Raw genomic sequence first — 18,403 nt, forward strand, 5'->3', positions numbered from 1 at the left:
GGAAATGCCAACAAATGGTGAAATTCCAAAAATGACAGTTGGACATTCTATGTCCTAAGCTTATAAGCCTTATGGTATAAAAATGTTTTTAAATTTAATATCAAGAGCTAGATCACAGGGCTCGATTCTGGGCAGGAAGTCGTTTTCTGTTTGCAACACATTTATTTTTAAGGAAGTTTATCAATGGTTTCTGGGCTCTAACAATATTTTTTTTTTTGATGGTTGAGTCAGGCCAGTAGTTCTGATTTTTATATTCACTGCCAACTTTTTTTATTGGCTTCACAAAAAGGATTTATTTTTATTTTTATTGGTTTTTCTTTTTATGTATGTATTTATTTATTTTTCTAGAAATAATAAAATGTAAACATTTCATTAAATTATTACAAAACAAATTTTTTTTTAAGCCGCTTCATTTTTGGAACTGGTCAATATTCAAGATCAATTGAAAGACCTCCCACTGAAAATTTTATTTTTAGCAGTTTTTATTTGCTAGAAGTCTAAAAGCACATTACTTTTTAATTATAGTTTTTTTTTTTTTTTTTTTTTTTTTGTAATAAAGTGTTTATTTACAAAAATAAATTTTGCAACTGCTCTAGAATTGTGTTAGAAAGATGTTCAATTGAATGACAAAAAACTCTTCATTTACTTAATTCCAGGGGAAACAGCTGGATAAGAAGGAGGCAGAGCTGAAGGCACTAGAGGCTTTCTACAAGGAACAGATCACACAACTAGAGAAGAAGGTTGGTAAACCCAGTTTATCTGATAATTTTTTCCAATTCCATGACATTTTTTTTAAACATGCTAAATGCTGATAGGTTGAAATAGCTCACAGATACTAATGCTTTTAGTGGGTAAATGCTCAAATGCCATAGTATGGCTTCTGTGACGTTTCTCGGAAAAGCTTTGAAATGTCTGCCTTTTAAGTTCTCTCTTCCCGTATAATTTTCACAGCCGATCCCTGACATTTTCGAGAAATAAAAGTTATGATGCAGAACATCAAGGAAAGGTATGCGTAAGCAGAAGGCAGCCTCGAGATCAGTGGGTGGTTAAGAACTTGTTTCCACGCTGTTGTCAGTTTTCCGCTTCACGCAAGGCTATAGTTGTTGAAGACGAGACGCCTCTGTTTGTACACAACTCTCGTTACACCATAATATTTGAGGATGAAAGCACCAGTTATCCTCTACTGCTGCATTCAGTCACTTTCAGAGAGAGATAATGCCCAAACGGGCCATTTTCCACTGCCTTACCTTCAGCCATCTATCCTTTGTAAATGACTGGACAGAGATCATAATGGTTCATACAGCACTGAAGTGGAATTCTGAAGAGCATTGGCTCCATTTGGAAGGGCAGCAATGCCGAGTGCCTTTATCCACTGGGTTCACACCTTGATTGACCCCCATTGGTGTAAAAAAAAAAAAAAAATGAATAAAGTTACATTAAATGGAAAGGGCTTGCTCGGCGTGGCGAGGGGCAATGGTGCAGAAAGTGCTTCAGCCAAAGCCTCAAAACCATTCAGCTATTGGCAAATGAAATCCGAGTTGCTTTCCAAGATTTGTGATTTTCCTCAATCCCCCTTCTCCTTCGTTTTCTCTCTTTTGCCCTCCCTCTACCATTTTTTTTTCCTATGCTCACTCTCTCTGAGGTCTTATCAACTGCATGCAGCCGGCAAAAAAGTGAGATTTGCTTCTTTGCCCTCTTTACCAACATGCCGTAGGAAAGCGGCCCAGCATGTAACAGTGGCCGTGTTGTATGGAAGTGGGTGTCCATTAAAAAGGCAGTTTTCGGGTGGTTGAGTTACCTTATATCCCAGAATGCAAAGCAGAATTCGAACTGCCACTGACAAAGAAACATTATAACTTAGGAGTGTAATAATATCAAATAAATTTAGTTAACTTGGTCTAGTCATCTTATTTCCCAGAATGCAAAGCAATATTTGAAGAATCTCCGAATAAACAATATTGTAACCTGGTTGCTTAGTAACGTCAGATGATTTTTGTTGTATCTTTTAAACAAATTTGACAGTCTATGCTATTTGAGTCCCTTTATTTCCCAGAATGCACAACAATATTTGAAGAACTGCTACCAAAGAAATATTTAATTTTTATTTGCTTATTTACAGTAGTAAGTGTATTTTTCAGAATGCAAAACAATAAGAGGAAAATGTTATTATGAAACTCTGTGATGTAGTTGTGTAGTAACGTTAAATGAATTTGGTTGACTCCAGTATTCCAAATATTGCCTTTGCCTGTGCTCTAAAACCCCTAACCTGTAAAACATTTTTGAAATGTGCAGCACTTCATTTTCCATCCCTTACATTTAAGTAGTCTTAAAAGGATAATTCAGGTATTTGTTATACAGTTTTAGATAATTAGGACCGTTTAAGGATCTGAAGGGACTTTTTTCCCACAGATGCTCCTAAATACATTTTACAATTCACAAACTTTTATTTTTACTCGCAAATATGAGTGAAATGCTCATGCTTTAAATCCCTGTTTGGCCACCTTATTTTCCAGAATTCACAGCAATACTTGGAGAACTACTTTCAAAAAAACATTAAACCTAGTTGCTAAGAATATTAAATTAATTTGGTTGTCCACAGTAGTTAAGTTATATTGTGCAAAGCATTATTTGAAGAATATCTGATGAATAAACATTGTGGTCTAGTTGTATAATAATATTAAGTGAATTTAATTAACTACAGTGGTTGAGTCACCATAATATTGAAATTTGCTCTGTATTTTGGGAAAGTAAACCAAATATCTTTTTATTTAATTTTTTTTGTAGGACATTTTTTATATACTGGTGTGCATTCTGGGATGAATCTCTCATTAGGAAACATTATAATGTAACAATAATGCATTGAGTCACCATATTTCCCAGAATGCACTGCAATATTTAAAGAATGACTCTCAAGGAAACATTCCATCCTAGTTGCATAGTAACACCAAATGAATTTGGTTGAGTCACCTTATTTCCCAGAACGCAGATATTTGAAACACCTTAGTCAAAGAAACATAGTAACGTCAGACAAATTTTGTTAAATACAGTGTTTGGAACAAAACGTATCACAAGGCCTTTCCTCCTTTAATATTAATGTGAGGTGTCGTTTTTATATTCTGTGACTAAAGAAAGTCACATTAGATGCAATATTTGTATTCTCTCTATCAAACGCTGTTTTCAGAACAAGAGAATAACCCAGCCACCTTGACAGCTTTAGAGAGATAATTCCTCTCTATTTGACTCTCTCACTTTGTTCAGCTCCTTTTGCTTTGTTCATATAAGCTGTACTAAGAGGGTTGCTCACTCACTGGCTTGAAGAATTGCCTTTTTGTTTATTCACTTTGGGCCCAGTGATTCGGGGGAAGGAGATGGAGATGAATGTTTTTGGTACATGCTTCATTATGATGCGAAAACAAAGGATTGCAAAGGGAAATATTAACTCTGGGACAGCATCCATGGTGGCTTTGCCGGGCTGATAATTTAACGCTTGTGTCTCTCAAAAGAGGGGATTTGTTCCACGGTGTACAGTTAACGTTGTTCGCACGCAGCAGATTTACACCCCACTGTCTTTCAGACTTGATTCATATTTTATTTTAAGCCGAAGACAGATTTATAATACACTTCCAAGCAGCGTTTTCCATTTGTTCGTTGATATTAAATCTAAGTTACTAATTTCACTGAACTTTAACAGAGTCCTTGTATGGGAAGATGTGATGTGATAACTGTTCATTTTGAATTAATACAGAGCTTTGTTGCAATTAGAGCACATTATCAGGTAATGCATTCTGGGAAGTGAAGGGAAATATCGTTCTGTCCATATCATTTTGTCATTTTATCCATTATCTGTCGTTCTGTTTTTCTATCCATTCTTTCATTTATTCTGTCATTCTATCTGTTGTATGATAGTTCTTTATCCACCTTATTTTTCCCATGGAAGCATGCATGGCCATTTTCACTTTAATTTGTCAAGACTTCCAGTCTAATCCACCTCCACTAATTTTTAGCTGTTTGTTGTGCTGTTTTATATTGAAAATTAGTATTTCTTATTGTACTATTTGAATGTATTGCTGTAATTATGAACAGACTGATTTGTAGCACCCAATGGTTTACTGCTATTTGTTATTCTTCTAGTTATTTTCCTATAGTGGCTAATGGAAGTTTTCACAGAAAAGAGCTTTCTTCCACACTGCAAAATAAGGGGTTTTGTCTGTCCATCCTTCTATCCATTGTTTTATGTATTACTGTGTCTCTTTATTTGTTCAGTCATTCCTACTCTGTCTACTATTATGCCTGTCTATCATTCTATCTGTCTGTGGTTATTCTGTTTGTCTTTTGTTCTCTCTGTGTGTGGTTTTGTCTATCATTCTGTTTTTCTGACCATCGTCCTGTCTGTCTTTCTGTTGTTCTGTCTAGGCATGGGCCGATTACCGGTTTCAAGGTATACCGCGATTTGAAAATGTCATTGTTTCAAAACCACAATTTTTTTTGTTATACCGTTCCTGCAGTATGCGCTGTTTTCCATGTCTCCTCAATGTCTGAAAGAGTAAGAATCCCTCAGGCTCAGTGCAGTGTAGAGAGTAACACTGACCCCTGCTCCTCCTGTTTGTGCGAGCGTGCAGTCAGTCACGTGTGTGTAGGATCGCCGAACTTAAGGAGCTGCACCTGGAACCTGAGGCACGTATACGCTTCACATTCAACGTTACTTGAATAAGCCGCATCTGCACATCTTTCAAAAGTATATACATCCACAGATGCGTGTGGACGGATGAGTTCGACACATGCGCAGTACCACGGGGTGCGCGCCGTGTTGCCAACTTAGCGACTTTTCTGACCCCTTAGCGACTCCTTACCAAAAAAGCGACTAGCGACAAATCTAGCAACTTTCTTGGACAAACTTTATTTAGTCTCTGAGACTCTCCGGTACGGCCGCATGAGCGCAAGGTCTTGCTTTCCCAGTGCACACAACTCTCTCTCTGCATCTGCTCTTTTCAGCGAGCACTCCTGTTCTGTCATTCTGTCATTTATTCTCGCTGTTACCGCCAGCGCCATGTTGTGGAGACGCTGTGTGTTTTGTTGTGAAAGAGAAGCTATTTTGTTTGGCCGTCCAAAAGAGGCACAACTAGAAATCAGTGGTTAAGTTGTATGTGCAACACTGTTCTGGAACAGTTCAACTCAAATATTTAGATGTATTCAATGCATTTTATGGATGATGAGGGGGACAGTTCTGACTTTGCAAGGACAGTCTGGGCCTTCTGACTCACAGTCTGTAAGTACGTTTACATATTTAAAGGATTTGCCACTGATGATTCAAACGCCGTTTTAGCAGTGTAGAGTAGTGCATGTTGTTTGTCATTTCTCTTATCACAAATGCAGACAAGGTTTTATGTTTATGCAGAGCGATACGCAATGCATAAAAAGACAGTATAAGTCATTATGGTCAGTATTTATGTCCCCACTGGATGTAACAAATCCCTTGTTTGTAATGGGTTTTATTGGTTTTGATTTGTTGCGCCTGGACACATGGTGTCACAGTATGGTAAGGGGCGTAACATTTGTCACACGCTTGAGTTATTCAGCCAATCACAATGTATTGGATAGCTGGTCAATCAAAGCACACCTCGCTTTTCAGAACGATGAGCTTTGTAAAAATCTACTTGTTTCTGAAACGCGGGGCATAGAAAAGAAATCATAATGTACATTGTGTGGAACATAATGTGTTTTTTGAACCTTAAACCTAGGGATGCACCGATCATGATTTTTCATGGCCGATTCCGATAACGATTTTTTACAAGCAAACTGGCCGATTCCGATACCGATTTCCGTTTTTTTTTCTTTTTCTTTTAAGCAACAAACAAGAAAGAAGGAAAGTGTGCATAAACAAGATATTTGGTATTTAATAGACCAAACTTGCTTTTGGCTATTGAAAACAATAACTGTAACCATCTGAAATTAACAGCAGTAACTGCACCATAAGTAGCCTATATTCAATACAAACATAGATGGTATAGACATCAGCATTTAGCTTTTGTTTTTGAATTGGGTTGAAACTACACAGAACTGGCCTTAAATTAAAAGATTAACTGTAACCATGTGAAATTAAAGACAATAACTGCATAGTTCTATATTCCAAAAAACACAATCAACACACATTCAGCATTCAGTATTTTAGTTTGTGCGAATAAAACAAAGATGCAAAGTGTTTCATTCATCCAATTAAAAAAATAAAATATTAGGGTAATGATTTACATCTATATTTTTTTTACTTGAGCCAATGAAAAATAAATAACTTTTTGTCTCAAGTAAAAAAATATAGATGTGAATCATTACCCTAAAATGTTTTAATTGGATGAATGAAACACTTTTTGTCAGTGTGCTACAGCAGGTGATTTTTAAATCAAATAAAGTCTATGTAATTTTAAGTTATAATAAAATTATTCATCCTAATGCAGAACTGACGTTTATTTCTGGCTTTTCAAACGTGTATGCAAGTTCTAATTAAAAAAAAAAAATCAGTTTTGTCACAGTTTAGTCCGTTTCGTTTCTCATCCAACACGTAAGAAGTTGATCTGAACATCTCTTCACGGTCTACTCGTGTTCAGGGCTCGGACCGGTAACAGTAAGCTCACGCAGCTTCAGTGCACGCAGGAAAGGGACTCTTATTTATGCGCCAGTACACCAACGGCTGATCGCTTCCTGCTATCTGTGCCTCAGACCGGCTCAGACATGTAGCTCTGCATTTCCAGTACTGATCGGCTGCCTGTGTCCTGCGCACAGATTTCGAAATACGTCCACACAAATGACATAGCGAACAATTACAATGTAGTCTGTGCACGTGAGCGCACTTCCGGAAAAATCGGCCGGAAAAAGACAAAAAAACGGCCGATTGCCAATCGCGTATATTAAGCAGAAACTAGCCGGTTCCGATTTATGGCCGGTCAACCGGTGCATCCCTACTTAAACCGCATAAACACATTGCATTACACCAAATACACCAAATAATGCTCTTTTTAGCAAAATCATCTGACACCTTTATGCTTTTTCATTCAAATTTGAATTACAGTCCTGCTGCTCATTTGCTGCTTCAATTCAAAATCAATTCAAATTCAGAATGAATGGCGCACAGCCCTGATTTACAGTCTAACATTCGCTCTCAGGCAGGCAGTATGGAAGCGGTTAACTAAATTTATGCCACAAAAGTATTCCGTCAGGGCATGAGGGGGTGGTCCGGATTGTGTCAATCTCCGTCGCTGGCTCAGGGCAGTCACAGGCTGTGAGGATTAATGGCGACCCAGTGCTAATTACTGTGCGATCATCATAAATAAACATTCTACGTTGGGAGCCCCCCTCCCACCTATACACACACATACACACTGCTATCTCACACGCATTGAGGTTACAGACGAGCTATCTTCTGTCTAATAGCAAATAGGATCAACCCAGTGTGTCAGATGCCCCAGTATTTATATTTACCTCATTACAAGGAAGCGCCGTTTGCCAAAGGGATCAGAAGCTGGCAATAAAAGGCGCACAGAGTGTTTGCAGCCAGGCTTTACTTGCCGTGTGACACAGTCAGACCAAGGGAGTGGGATAATGCAGGCAGTTGGCATGTCTGCTCAGACTGCTGTTACCCCAGCAGGGGGGTTGGAATGGGTTCGGAAGGGGGCTATCTTCATGACAGACCTCTGAGAGGTGTGGCATATCCATCCCGCTTCTCCCGTTTCCCGTCAATGGCAGGTGTGGCTGAAGAAGTCTATCTCGGCAGCGCAGATGAGCCACCGCAGGAATGTTCTCCATGCCGCAAGTGGGGAATGCTTTTATCGCAGCAAACGGTGCATTTTCCCCCCTTCTTTTTGAAGGTAGCACACATAATCGCCTAACATCCATAAATTCTTCCAAAGACGTTGAGTTAGCGCCAGTGAAAGCAAAAGCTGTAAACAGCAGCATTCCGCCACCGTTTTGAATTAGCTCTGGCGCTCTCTAATCCCACTAAATCTTCTCCACTCATGTCTGCGTCCCGCTCTTAGCTGCTTCGCACTCTCTAGACAAGATTTTTTTTATTGCCCCGCTGTTTTAGCCCCCCCCCCCCACTTCGCTCTTTCTCCCTTGTCACTAGTTGCAAAGCACTTTGAAGCACTTGAGCATGGGTACGAGATAATAATCCTCCTGAAAACCTGGCAGCCGGGCTGACGTGCTGTCAACGGGAGCCCTCACTCTAGAAATTCCCTAAACGGATGTGGCAGGCTTCACCTGGACAGCGAGGAGAGTGGCAAATATCTTGCCCTCTCTGGCCTTGGGCGCTAGCGCTGGCGAATGTGAAATTAATTTACTTCAAAGTATTTAAAATTTCACTTTTTTTCTAAAGCAGAATTATCCTTTCCTTTTTTTCTTTCTTCGATTTTTCATGCTGTGTTGGGTGTGCGTTGATGTCAGGGGCTGCAGGGGTGTAATAGCTCGTTGACTCTGTAATGGCGAGAAGCAGGGATGTGGATCAGCATTACAATCAAGACGGGGACTTTTTTTGCATGCGTTTTTGCAGTATTGCATCTTGGTATGGTAATGTACAAAGTAAGCGCTGATGCGCTGAAGAAACGTCTGATTATGTTACGTCTGCATATTCAGCCTTATCAAATTTTCATATTTATGGTTCTTGCTTGATTTGGTTATTTAATCGCCGGCAGGAAGCCTGGACATGGCTTTTAAAGTTGTGAAAAAGTCCTTTTTGCTGTTCTAAGAGTAGACTGTCGCTAAGTGCAAACAGATTCTGACAGTGTTTTTATTGTTTGAAGTATTAAATTGTTTGTTACCCACAATCCTTACCATTCAGTTGCACACATTCATAAAAGCAGGGTTGCATTGTTGTTCATTAAGACCTTACTTAAATTAGGACAATGGTTATACTAGGTGCTTAGTAAAATGTTTGTAATTGTACCAATTTAAACTTTTGGGGTTTGTAAGATTTATCAATATTTTCAAAATAAGTCTCTTTTACTCACCAAGGATGCATTTATTTGATCCAAAAAATATGGTAAAACGGTTATTTTAAGACACCTTCATGCAATTTAAAGTCACTATCTTGTATTTTATATATTTTTAAAGGTGATATTTTCATATATGCTGCTCTAAAATTGAAGGTTCTTTTTGATAGTATAGTAACATGGGTTACAGTCTAGCATAATGGATGGTTAATGCTTTGGGACCATTCATTCCCCAGTGCTGATACCTGTCTGTCACAGGAAGTGCTCATCCTTGGGAGGAAGTCTTGCAGCAAATGCACCCTGCAGTGAAGCATAGCTGCCTGATACAGATTAAAATGCTGATTTGGTTAGAAATGCAGCGGCTGTGACTGAAAGGCGAGGGTGTCACTGATGGGCAGTGCCAAGCAAAGAGGAGAATGACAAAGCAGGTGGCAGCTGCGTGATTATAGCGAACAAATCCCTTCCTGCTGTGATGCTACAGGAAGGGACGCTCGGCTCTAATGCATGCGAGGATGCAAGAGGGGGTTTTCATTTTGGTAACCCTTATCTTTCCTCTCTATGCTCTCATTTAGAGTCACTTGTTTATTTCTAGCATAAATTCATTTGGTGTCAACTGCTGAATAGCGGCTGTGATGATGGTCAGATATCATTATCTTGCAATGGAGACTTGGAAAATGTCATAAAGGCTTTGAAAGTATCCATAGGCCCCATGAAAATCTCAACAGTTATTTCAAGTCTGTAGGTGTTTTTCATTTACAAAATTAAGGTCCTAAACTCACTTGCCCTGACAGGAGAGCTCTTGTTTAATTGAGGATTAGTTTTATTTTATAGCATTAAGTGTTTCCCGCTGGGGAATTAAAATGACCCTGAATTGAAGATCTGTCAGGGATTGCTTCATGAAAGGATAAAGGGATTCAGGAAATGTATTTGGGTCTGTGTGTTGATAATCTTGCTAGACTGCGTCATACTCCGAACAGTTTTCTCTCTTTATTTTGCAAATGTTAATGGACCCGCTCATATGCTGTTTTACATTTTCTACAGATTCACGATGCATGTAGAATGAGATTCAGTACTTTGATGTTGCTGGTGATGGAGAAGTTTTATGAATACATTACTGCATTACCGCCCACATTTACACATCAACAATGCCTATTCGATGTCAAAAAAGTAGGCCCACCCATATTGATTCGGTGGCTTGACGAATGCAGTTCTCTTGTTATTGTATTTCCTGTTGAAATGGGAAGTCAGGGTTGAACAGATTTTATTCTTAAAATTAAAGCGAGAGTTCGCCAAAAAATTTACTCACCCACAGGCCATCCTAGATGCAGGTGACTTTTTAATTTTATTTTTTAGAACAATAGAGCAGTGAAAAAGATTTTTAGCTGAAACCGTGGTTGTTGATTCATGTAATGCAAGTCAGTGGCTCCAAATGAATACCCATCCCTCCTGATGATATATTGAGGTCTTCTGAAGCAAAATGATTGGTCTGTGCAAAAAAACTAAAGATTATTTACAACATTATTTCCTGTAAGTTATATCACAGCCATGAAGCCAAATCAAGCTACTTGCCAATCAGTTGCATGTAGGGCTGCACGATGTGTCTTTTAAGCATCGATATCGCGATGTATGAATTCACGATAGTCACATTGCAGGATGTGCGATGTAGGCTGTCGTAGTTGATCCGTTATTCATTAACTGTATGGGCCAGAGAGAGTGCGCGAGAGCGAGAGAGCGAGAGAGAGCGAGCGTGCCCCGGCCGCACGCTCAACATCTTCAAACAACACGAGCGCTGTCTTGCTCTCTCTCCCTCACGCATATTAATCAATTGACACGATGGTGTCGATGTTTAAATCATTTTAAATGAGAATGTAAGTGTGCTCACCCCATTTTTGTTTGTAAGAAAAAATTAGATTAGATTTCATATCGCAATATATAGCGCAGAAAAATAAAATATCACAATGTAATTTAGTTTTTTTTCTTGCAGGTATTGTAAATGGTTTTGTTTACCCATTGCATCATAATCTAAAACAGCTGTACCCCACATTTGCTCCATAATACTGGTGCTTAGCGCCTCATTGGAAACCTTACATTTATACAGACAATGAAAAGTCTCTTGGTTGTTTGGATTAAATCATGTTGTAGTGTAGCTCAACATTATCATTCATTATTTGGCTCTTTTGGGTTTCATTTTTGTCTTGAAGAGGGGAAATCAGAAATGTATATGTAAATGTTTTTCAAAAATGCCATAATTGTCTTCTCATGATGATGCATTTTTCCTTTTGAAATCTATGTATTTCTGAAAGAAGTTGATGCAAAGCGTACAACATGAGGTTGCCAATAATTGTGAATAATATTCTATTCTAGAGTGCTGTGGTAATTGTATAATTATCTACATTCTAGTAGTCTGTTTATTGAGATATTATTTTGAAAGTGTTTTGTTATTGTTTTGTTATTTCAGAATGAGGAACGCTTCAAAATGTACTCTGAACAGTTCCACACCGCTGCAACCAGGAGCGAAGCCAATATAAAGTAAGAAGAGATTACAGAATTGTCACTTATTTTAAATCTCAAAAATATTTGAATTGTAATTGAGCAATAGCAACATCTACTTGTGTTCGAGGCAGGGTGTGGCATTAAAGAAGAACAAGCAGATTCTCATGCAAGTGTTTTTCGTTTAATTATTAATTATAAAAATTGGTCACCTAAATTTGAAGACTTGAAGTTTCAGGTTGCAAGTTCAAAAACTTGATGCGAACAGTTACTAAACAAACACGCCTGAAAATAAAAGTGGTTATTTTTTTCTGGTTGATAACAGCCTCCTAATAACCTTGACTTTCTTGAATAGAGACAAAAAAATGTAGTGCCTTGAAGATGTTTCATTAAATTAATGATCATGTTGGCGGCAAGGTAAGCCTTTCTGCTCTCTTCTAGTTTACTCCCTGAAAATAGTCTATAATTGATGATAGGGTCAAAAGCGAGGCTCTGTCGTAGCCTTGCTCCGTTGCTTTCAAAGGAAGATGGCCTGGTTTCTATGGAGATAGGTCATTTCTGTCCCTTCTCTGCAAATGGTAGAATGAAAGTAAGTGCATGTGAAAGGAACAGAACATGCCAGGATGGACGGCCAGATTCTCATTAACGTAAATGCAACATCCGAGAAACCCTCCCCACAGTCGTCGATTATTATTCTTTGCTATCAACTTCATGTTGTGGTTGCTATCTGTCTTTCCCCACCTCTCTTAAGCTGGGCGTAGAATTGGTGAAGTTGAATTGCATTTGAGATTTGAGAAGGCAATTTCTTTTCTCCTATGCAGGAGACAGAGGCATTTTGTTCTCTCTGGGTTTGAATGAATCTCCAGCTGCTGTAATTAATGCAGATTGTTTGTAGCTCGCCATGACCTCACCGCCGCCCAGAGCTGCTCGCCATTCACTGAGGCTGAGGATCTTTCACAATTTTTTAAATCGCATCTCTCTCCTTCCCCCTTTTTCTTCCATCTCCACAACAGTACTCTACCTCTTTCTGGCCACTTTTTCTATTTGTAGCTTAACAGTGTCCATTCACATTTCAGCTGTATGATGACTGTCATAGCTTACCCTGGTCCCCCAGTAAGTTTGTGTGCTTAACTAATTACTTTTAATATTTTAAACATTAATACAAAAAGGAAAGAATAATGCATTGACTTGGGTATTGGAGAACAGAAATATTAATTATCTTCTGCGTTTTTTAATGTAGTCTCTTGTTTGATTAAAATTAATTGTAATTTATAATCTGTGCACTTGTACACAGAACTGCAATGCAAGATTTTCATAAATGTATCATATTTTATTCCATGTCGTTGTAGATCACATACAGTAAAAATCAAATGGCATTTTACTGTTTACGAAAAAAATTTAGTTTCTGTTTTGTCAATACTGTGCAGCAGTCGTGAAAATATAGATTTTTTAAAATTAATTATTGTTATCTTGTAAGCGCCACTGGCAGCCTGCACGACAAAGAATCTGCAGGATTAATAAGCTTGGCTTGCCTGCCACATCTCTCCAGTTGAAAATGATCTTAAAAAAATAAATAAATTGGTAATGCATAGTCTGTAGCGGTTGCCGCATATCGGTGGTGTACAGAAGGGACGAAAGGGGTGTTTCAGCACCGCCCATACATTCGAAACAAATATTAAAATCATAATTACGATTTTTTTACCCATGGACAAAACTCCAGATACATTTTTGTTTTTCGTTTCTTAAAATAAAAATAAAATAGTTCTTGTTGCCTTTTATTTAAGATACACTGACCTGAAAACTGACTTTTTTAATGATATGTGTTGCTAGTATCTAAAAATACACTATAGTTAAAAAGTTTACCGTCAATAAGATTTTTTAAAATAAATGAATACTTCATAGAAAGGATGAATTAAATGGATCCATAGCAACAGTAAATATTTGGTAAACTTTACAGCATTTTTCCTTTCCAAATGTATTTAATTTTAAAGAAATACTGATCTCTTGAACTTTCTACTCAAAGGGTCTTGAAAAAAAAAGTTTTCAACAAAAATGTATAGCAGCACAGCCATTTTCAACCTTGATGCAAATAAATTTTCCTTTAGCAGAAAATCAGCATATTATAATGATTTGTGACACTAGCGACTGAAAAAATGGCTGCTTTAAATGTTAATAATAATTCACAATACTATATTTTTGATCAAATATATGCAGCTTTGGTGACCACAAGAGACTGTTTCAGAATCATAAAAAAATGTAATTAAATGTTGGTGCATCATATATATTAATACTAGTGAATCAACTAGTGAATCATTGGCTAGCAGATTTAACAAGAATCCAGCTGTTTTTCTGTTTGATTTCATGCTGTTTTCATGATGACAGCAGTGTTTGATTAGTAGATGTTTTATAGAAAATACATCATCATAGAAAATACACACACACACACACACACACACAAATATATATATATATATATTTTTTTTTTTTTTTTTTTTTTTGATCAACGTCAGAGCGAGTGGTTGGTCTGCTTTTTAAATGGTTTTTACATAAATATAATTTGCTCTATAGATATTTTTGAAACCCATTTTCTTTTGGAACCCTTCTGTTATGTCTGGCTGTTCATTCAAACCCCCCACAGAAGAAAGCACTGTGGGTACTTTTGTACATTAGCAAATTTTTTTGGAAAGAAGGGCAATCATTCAAAACATCACAATCCTGAATTCACCAGACGACTCTTAAAAACACATTTATGTTTGACAATACAAAAATAACACTTTTGACCGTTAAACCTGCAGATGGCTTGTGACTAATTCTCTCCCAGCATGCTTTGTGCTAGATTTAAATAGGGATTTGGAACGATAATCTCACAAGGCCGTCCCAGTGTGTGAGGTATCGTGTATCGCAGCAACATGCCATTGAGCTCAGATCGTCAGATCGAGTGTGCGTGATTTACGCGTGTAAGTGTTTGTGTTAGCTAGTTTCCTCTTCTGTTCCTCTTGAGTCTCTCAGGTTTTGTACCAGCTGTCGGTGAGTGCCAGTCATAGGTGCAATGATGGCAAGGAAGCGAGTGCTTTGAGGTTATACAAACGATGTTGGCACCTGGGTAATGAGCTTCCCCCTGGGGACGTCTCATCTGCCAATCAGAGCATAGAAGAACATCTGTACATGAGTACTTGAGTTTTGTGTGTCTTTGTTGGTACTGTATGACCTTGTTCTTTTACTAAAACAGCAGATCCTAAAGCAGACTAAAGCGTCTCTTTAAAGTCGACATGAAATGGTGTACGCAACCCTTTCTACTTTTGTAATGAGTTTTTTTTTTTATGTGAGTGAAATGAGGGGGAAAAAAGTGGGCGTGTCACAACAGAATAGAGCCAGATGGCTGGAACTGAAAGGTTGACAAATAAGGAAACTTAAAGTCCAATGTAAAGTTGTTACAGATTTTTTGATGAAAGATTCAGATGTCTGAATTTTTCAAAATAACCAAATCAAATCCTGAGGTTGGTGGAAAATGTTATTCCCATTTTGTAAATCACTGTAACCAGCTTATATCTTCACCCGCTGTCAAATAGGCCACTCCAGACTCGCCCACAAGTTGTTGTTAATGGGTGAAGATCCTGCTTTATGAACCTTATGTCAGAGTCCATCATCTCTAAAGCATATTTTGATGCACTGTGATGTTTTAAACTTTACTTTACTTATTATTTGACTTTTATGAAAAGATTTTCAAACCAGCTTTAAAAGTGATAGTTCACCCATAAATGAAAATTCTGTAATTTATTACCCTCATGTCGTTCCAACCAGACCTTCATCCATCTTCGGAACACAAATTAAGATATTTTTTGTTGAAATCCGAGAGCTTTATAACCCTGCATATACATCAATATAATTGACATTATTACCAAGAGTACCATATCTATGACATAGACCGTTTGCTGTCTTTTGATGGTCAGAAAGCTTGAAAAATTGGTTCCTTTAAAGTTTTTGTCAAACTTTTACAAACTTTTTATGATTCATTTTCATTTGTTGTTTTATATTGTTTATTTATTCATTACTTGTTACTTATTCATTACGTGTTACTTATTACTTTATTACTTAATAATTACATTTTCTATTTTTTACTTGTTTTTTTCCATGATTATAGTTGTAATAGCTGGAATGGTGCTAAGTTATTATCAGTCAATTGAAATAACATGCACTGATGAATTGTACACAAAAAGTAAGATAAAAGAAAGTAAAAAAAAATAAAGACAAATTGGATCAGTTTTGATTTCCAGTGGAGTTAAAACTTGAAAGATTCGAAATTGCTAATCCCTTCTTTCCTAGTTTTTTGCAATATCTTGCATACAGTTTGTTCTGTTCATCCAACCCACTTGTTGGCAGTTATATTTCGTAGAGCTTTAGCAAGTGTTTTTTCTTTGCTACCTGCGTGGAGCTGATGTTTTAATCCTGGTTTTAATCCCTGAGGGTAAGGAAGCCTCCAGACCCCCGACTCCTGGAGCATGACAAGGCCAGCGTTTAATCCCCACCCGCCTCACAAGCTTTGAGCAGTTCAGGATCCCTCTGTCGTTCGCCTCTCCAACACACGGAGCTGTGAGACAGCCACGGCCCCGCGGCCATCCTGCCCCATTCCCAAGTGAGGAGTGCGGTGGATCTGATAACTCAAATTGAAAATGCCTGCTGAGGAACTGCGATCCAGCCCAGGCGAACTACCGAACCTACAGGGCTGTTAAGAAACTCAGCTGGACCTGTCAGTCAGGAATACAGACTAGGAAGCGTAGAGGAGGAGGGGTGGATTGGGTGGACCACAAGATGTTTGCTAATGCTGAGGTTCACAGCATGAAATTGTTGGTTATTCAAAGTGAATGAATCCCACAAAGAAATGTCCAAAATCAAAAGATTAATCAATGCATGCTGATGAACTTTTATCATAATGTATAGCTATATGGAAACGAAAGTGGTTAACATTCAACCCGTTCATTTTCATCAGTAGTTATTATTTGTAATTTGAATTTTGTGAATGAGAGTTCCTCTTGCCGTGTTATAAGTGGGTCTTTGGATGCTTTCACTTTCAAATTCACAATCTTGTTGCCACGTTTTATAAGAAAAAGATAATTGTCTGATTTGCTTACATCCACATACCTTTCACTTTTTAAAGGGTTTTAGTGGGATCTTAAAAAGTATTAAAGTATTACAGGTCCCGTTTTTCACGCTTTTTTGAAGCTTTGATTGTGTTTACAGCGTGCAATATAACATGTTCATGTTTCGCATGTAAAAAAAAACAGTATTTTTCACACAATTCACCTATCTGTATACCGTTGTTTTCACTGTCACAAAAACGGGCTGATGACTTCCGTAACGAGTTCTGATTGGGCCAACGGTTCCTGTGTTGTGATTCGACACCAGCTTAGAGCAGGCTGACCTCCTGATAACGCGATTGGGCTAGTTTTGAGAAGCAAGTGGGCAGGAGAATGTGCTGGAGATGTACTTATAATCACAGGAACGTTTTTACTGACGAGATGCGCATGAAAATCGCGTTCGATATTTATTTTTTATTTTTTTCACAGCCCTAACATCTAGTTAACAAAGCTAAACAGCGTTGCCCTTGGTGTAATAAGTTACAGAAACTTCTAAACGCACCAACTTAAATAATAAAATACACTTACCGTTTGTGGTCCATAAACAACGCCTTATCCAGACAAAGAGGGAACTGCTCCATCTTTCAAGAATAATCTTTTTGTGAATCCGGCATTAAACTGATTGAGATTGACGAAATTGTCCTCAGCAAGCTGTCCTCAGCAAAATGTGCTGCACATAGTTTTACATGTGGATTATAATTTTCGGGAACCGAATTCAACAGAAATTGTAACCATTATTCTCCAAGTACAGAGTCCCTGGGAAGCCCAAACAAAGATGATTGGACTGCGAGATGAAAATAACAGCGTTTCAACGACATTGTAAACACAAACGCAGCTCTTCCTTCTTCTCCGTCGGAGCACAACAAGACCACGCCCCCCTTTTTGTGAATTCATGTGGGCGGAGGTTAGTCAAAAAACTGTTTTAGAGACGTCATTACTGCAGGAACTAGAGGGATGTAGTCCAAACGGGTCGTTTTTTTGTAGGGGAATTCTGTTAAATAAAAATAAAATATCTCGCTTGGCATTGAGCTTTGAGCTTTAGAATTTTACAGATATAATTTATACCCTAACAGCAATATTACAGACTAGCTAAAGTTTAAAACATGGGATCTCGAAGAAGGGGACCTTTAAATGCCAATTTCCAAGGTATTACATTTTGTATCAAGTTTATTTAATAATATATAGTTGTCTGACAGTGGGATTCTATGTAGTTTATTTATGAAATCCCGCAAGATTTGATGTCATCTGTTACGGTGCTCACTGACTGAATTTCGTACAATTACCGCATGCTCCCGTCCACTCTTGGAAACATTCTAATATTGTATATAATGTTCACGTATCAGGGCGCCTTAATATGTGGAGTATTCAAATCCCTTTTGAATGAGCGCTCGCTCTCGCAGTTTACTTTTTACTTTAGATTTTGTATGTTCACTGTTTGAAGGGATAAAAGATATTTACGATCAAAGATATTTGTCAATGAGATCAGGATCTGTTGAGGAGCAAACCCTCCAACATCTTTTCAGTTATCTCTCCTTACTTTTGAGCCTTACTTTTGATCAGTCAAATCTGACTTCTGCAGCTCGTGTTTGATGCAGGGTTGTTGTTGTTGTTTTCAACGAAATTGGGCTGCTTTTAAGATTGGAAAAAAAAGTTGCCTGGTCTAATGGCTCTAAATTTCTGCTGGGACATTTGGATGGTAGGGTCAGAATTTGACATAAACGACATGAAAGCAGGGGTCCATCCTACCTTGTATCAATGTTTTAGGCTGCTGCTGGAGGTGTAATGGTATGAGGGAAATTTTCT

The 18,403-nt window shown here is 37.9% G+C and overlaps 1 protein-coding gene across 2 annotated transcripts in view; it reads left to right on the plus strand.

The window, feature by feature from the left end:
- Positions 1-18,403, plus strand: part of chchd6a (coiled-coil-helix-coiled-coil-helix domain containing 6a) — a 74,698-nt gene that overhangs the window by 17,526 nt on the left and 38,769 nt on the right. For both annotated transcript variants that reach the window (XM_026200135.1, XM_026200136.1), the window contains 2 exons: positions 657-740; positions 11,434-11,504. In XM_026200135.1, the coding sequence (XP_026055920.1) occupies positions 657-740; positions 11,434-11,504 (155 nt within the window). The remainder of the gene's footprint in view (positions 1-656; positions 741-11,433; positions 11,505-18,403) is intronic.

The sequence above is a fragment of the Carassius auratus genome, chromosome 23, assembly GCF_003368295.1.
Source record: "Carassius auratus strain Wakin chromosome 23, ASM336829v1, whole genome shotgun sequence".
In the NCBI taxonomy this organism is placed as follows: Eukaryota; Metazoa; Chordata; class Actinopteri; order Cypriniformes; family Cyprinidae; genus Carassius; species Carassius auratus.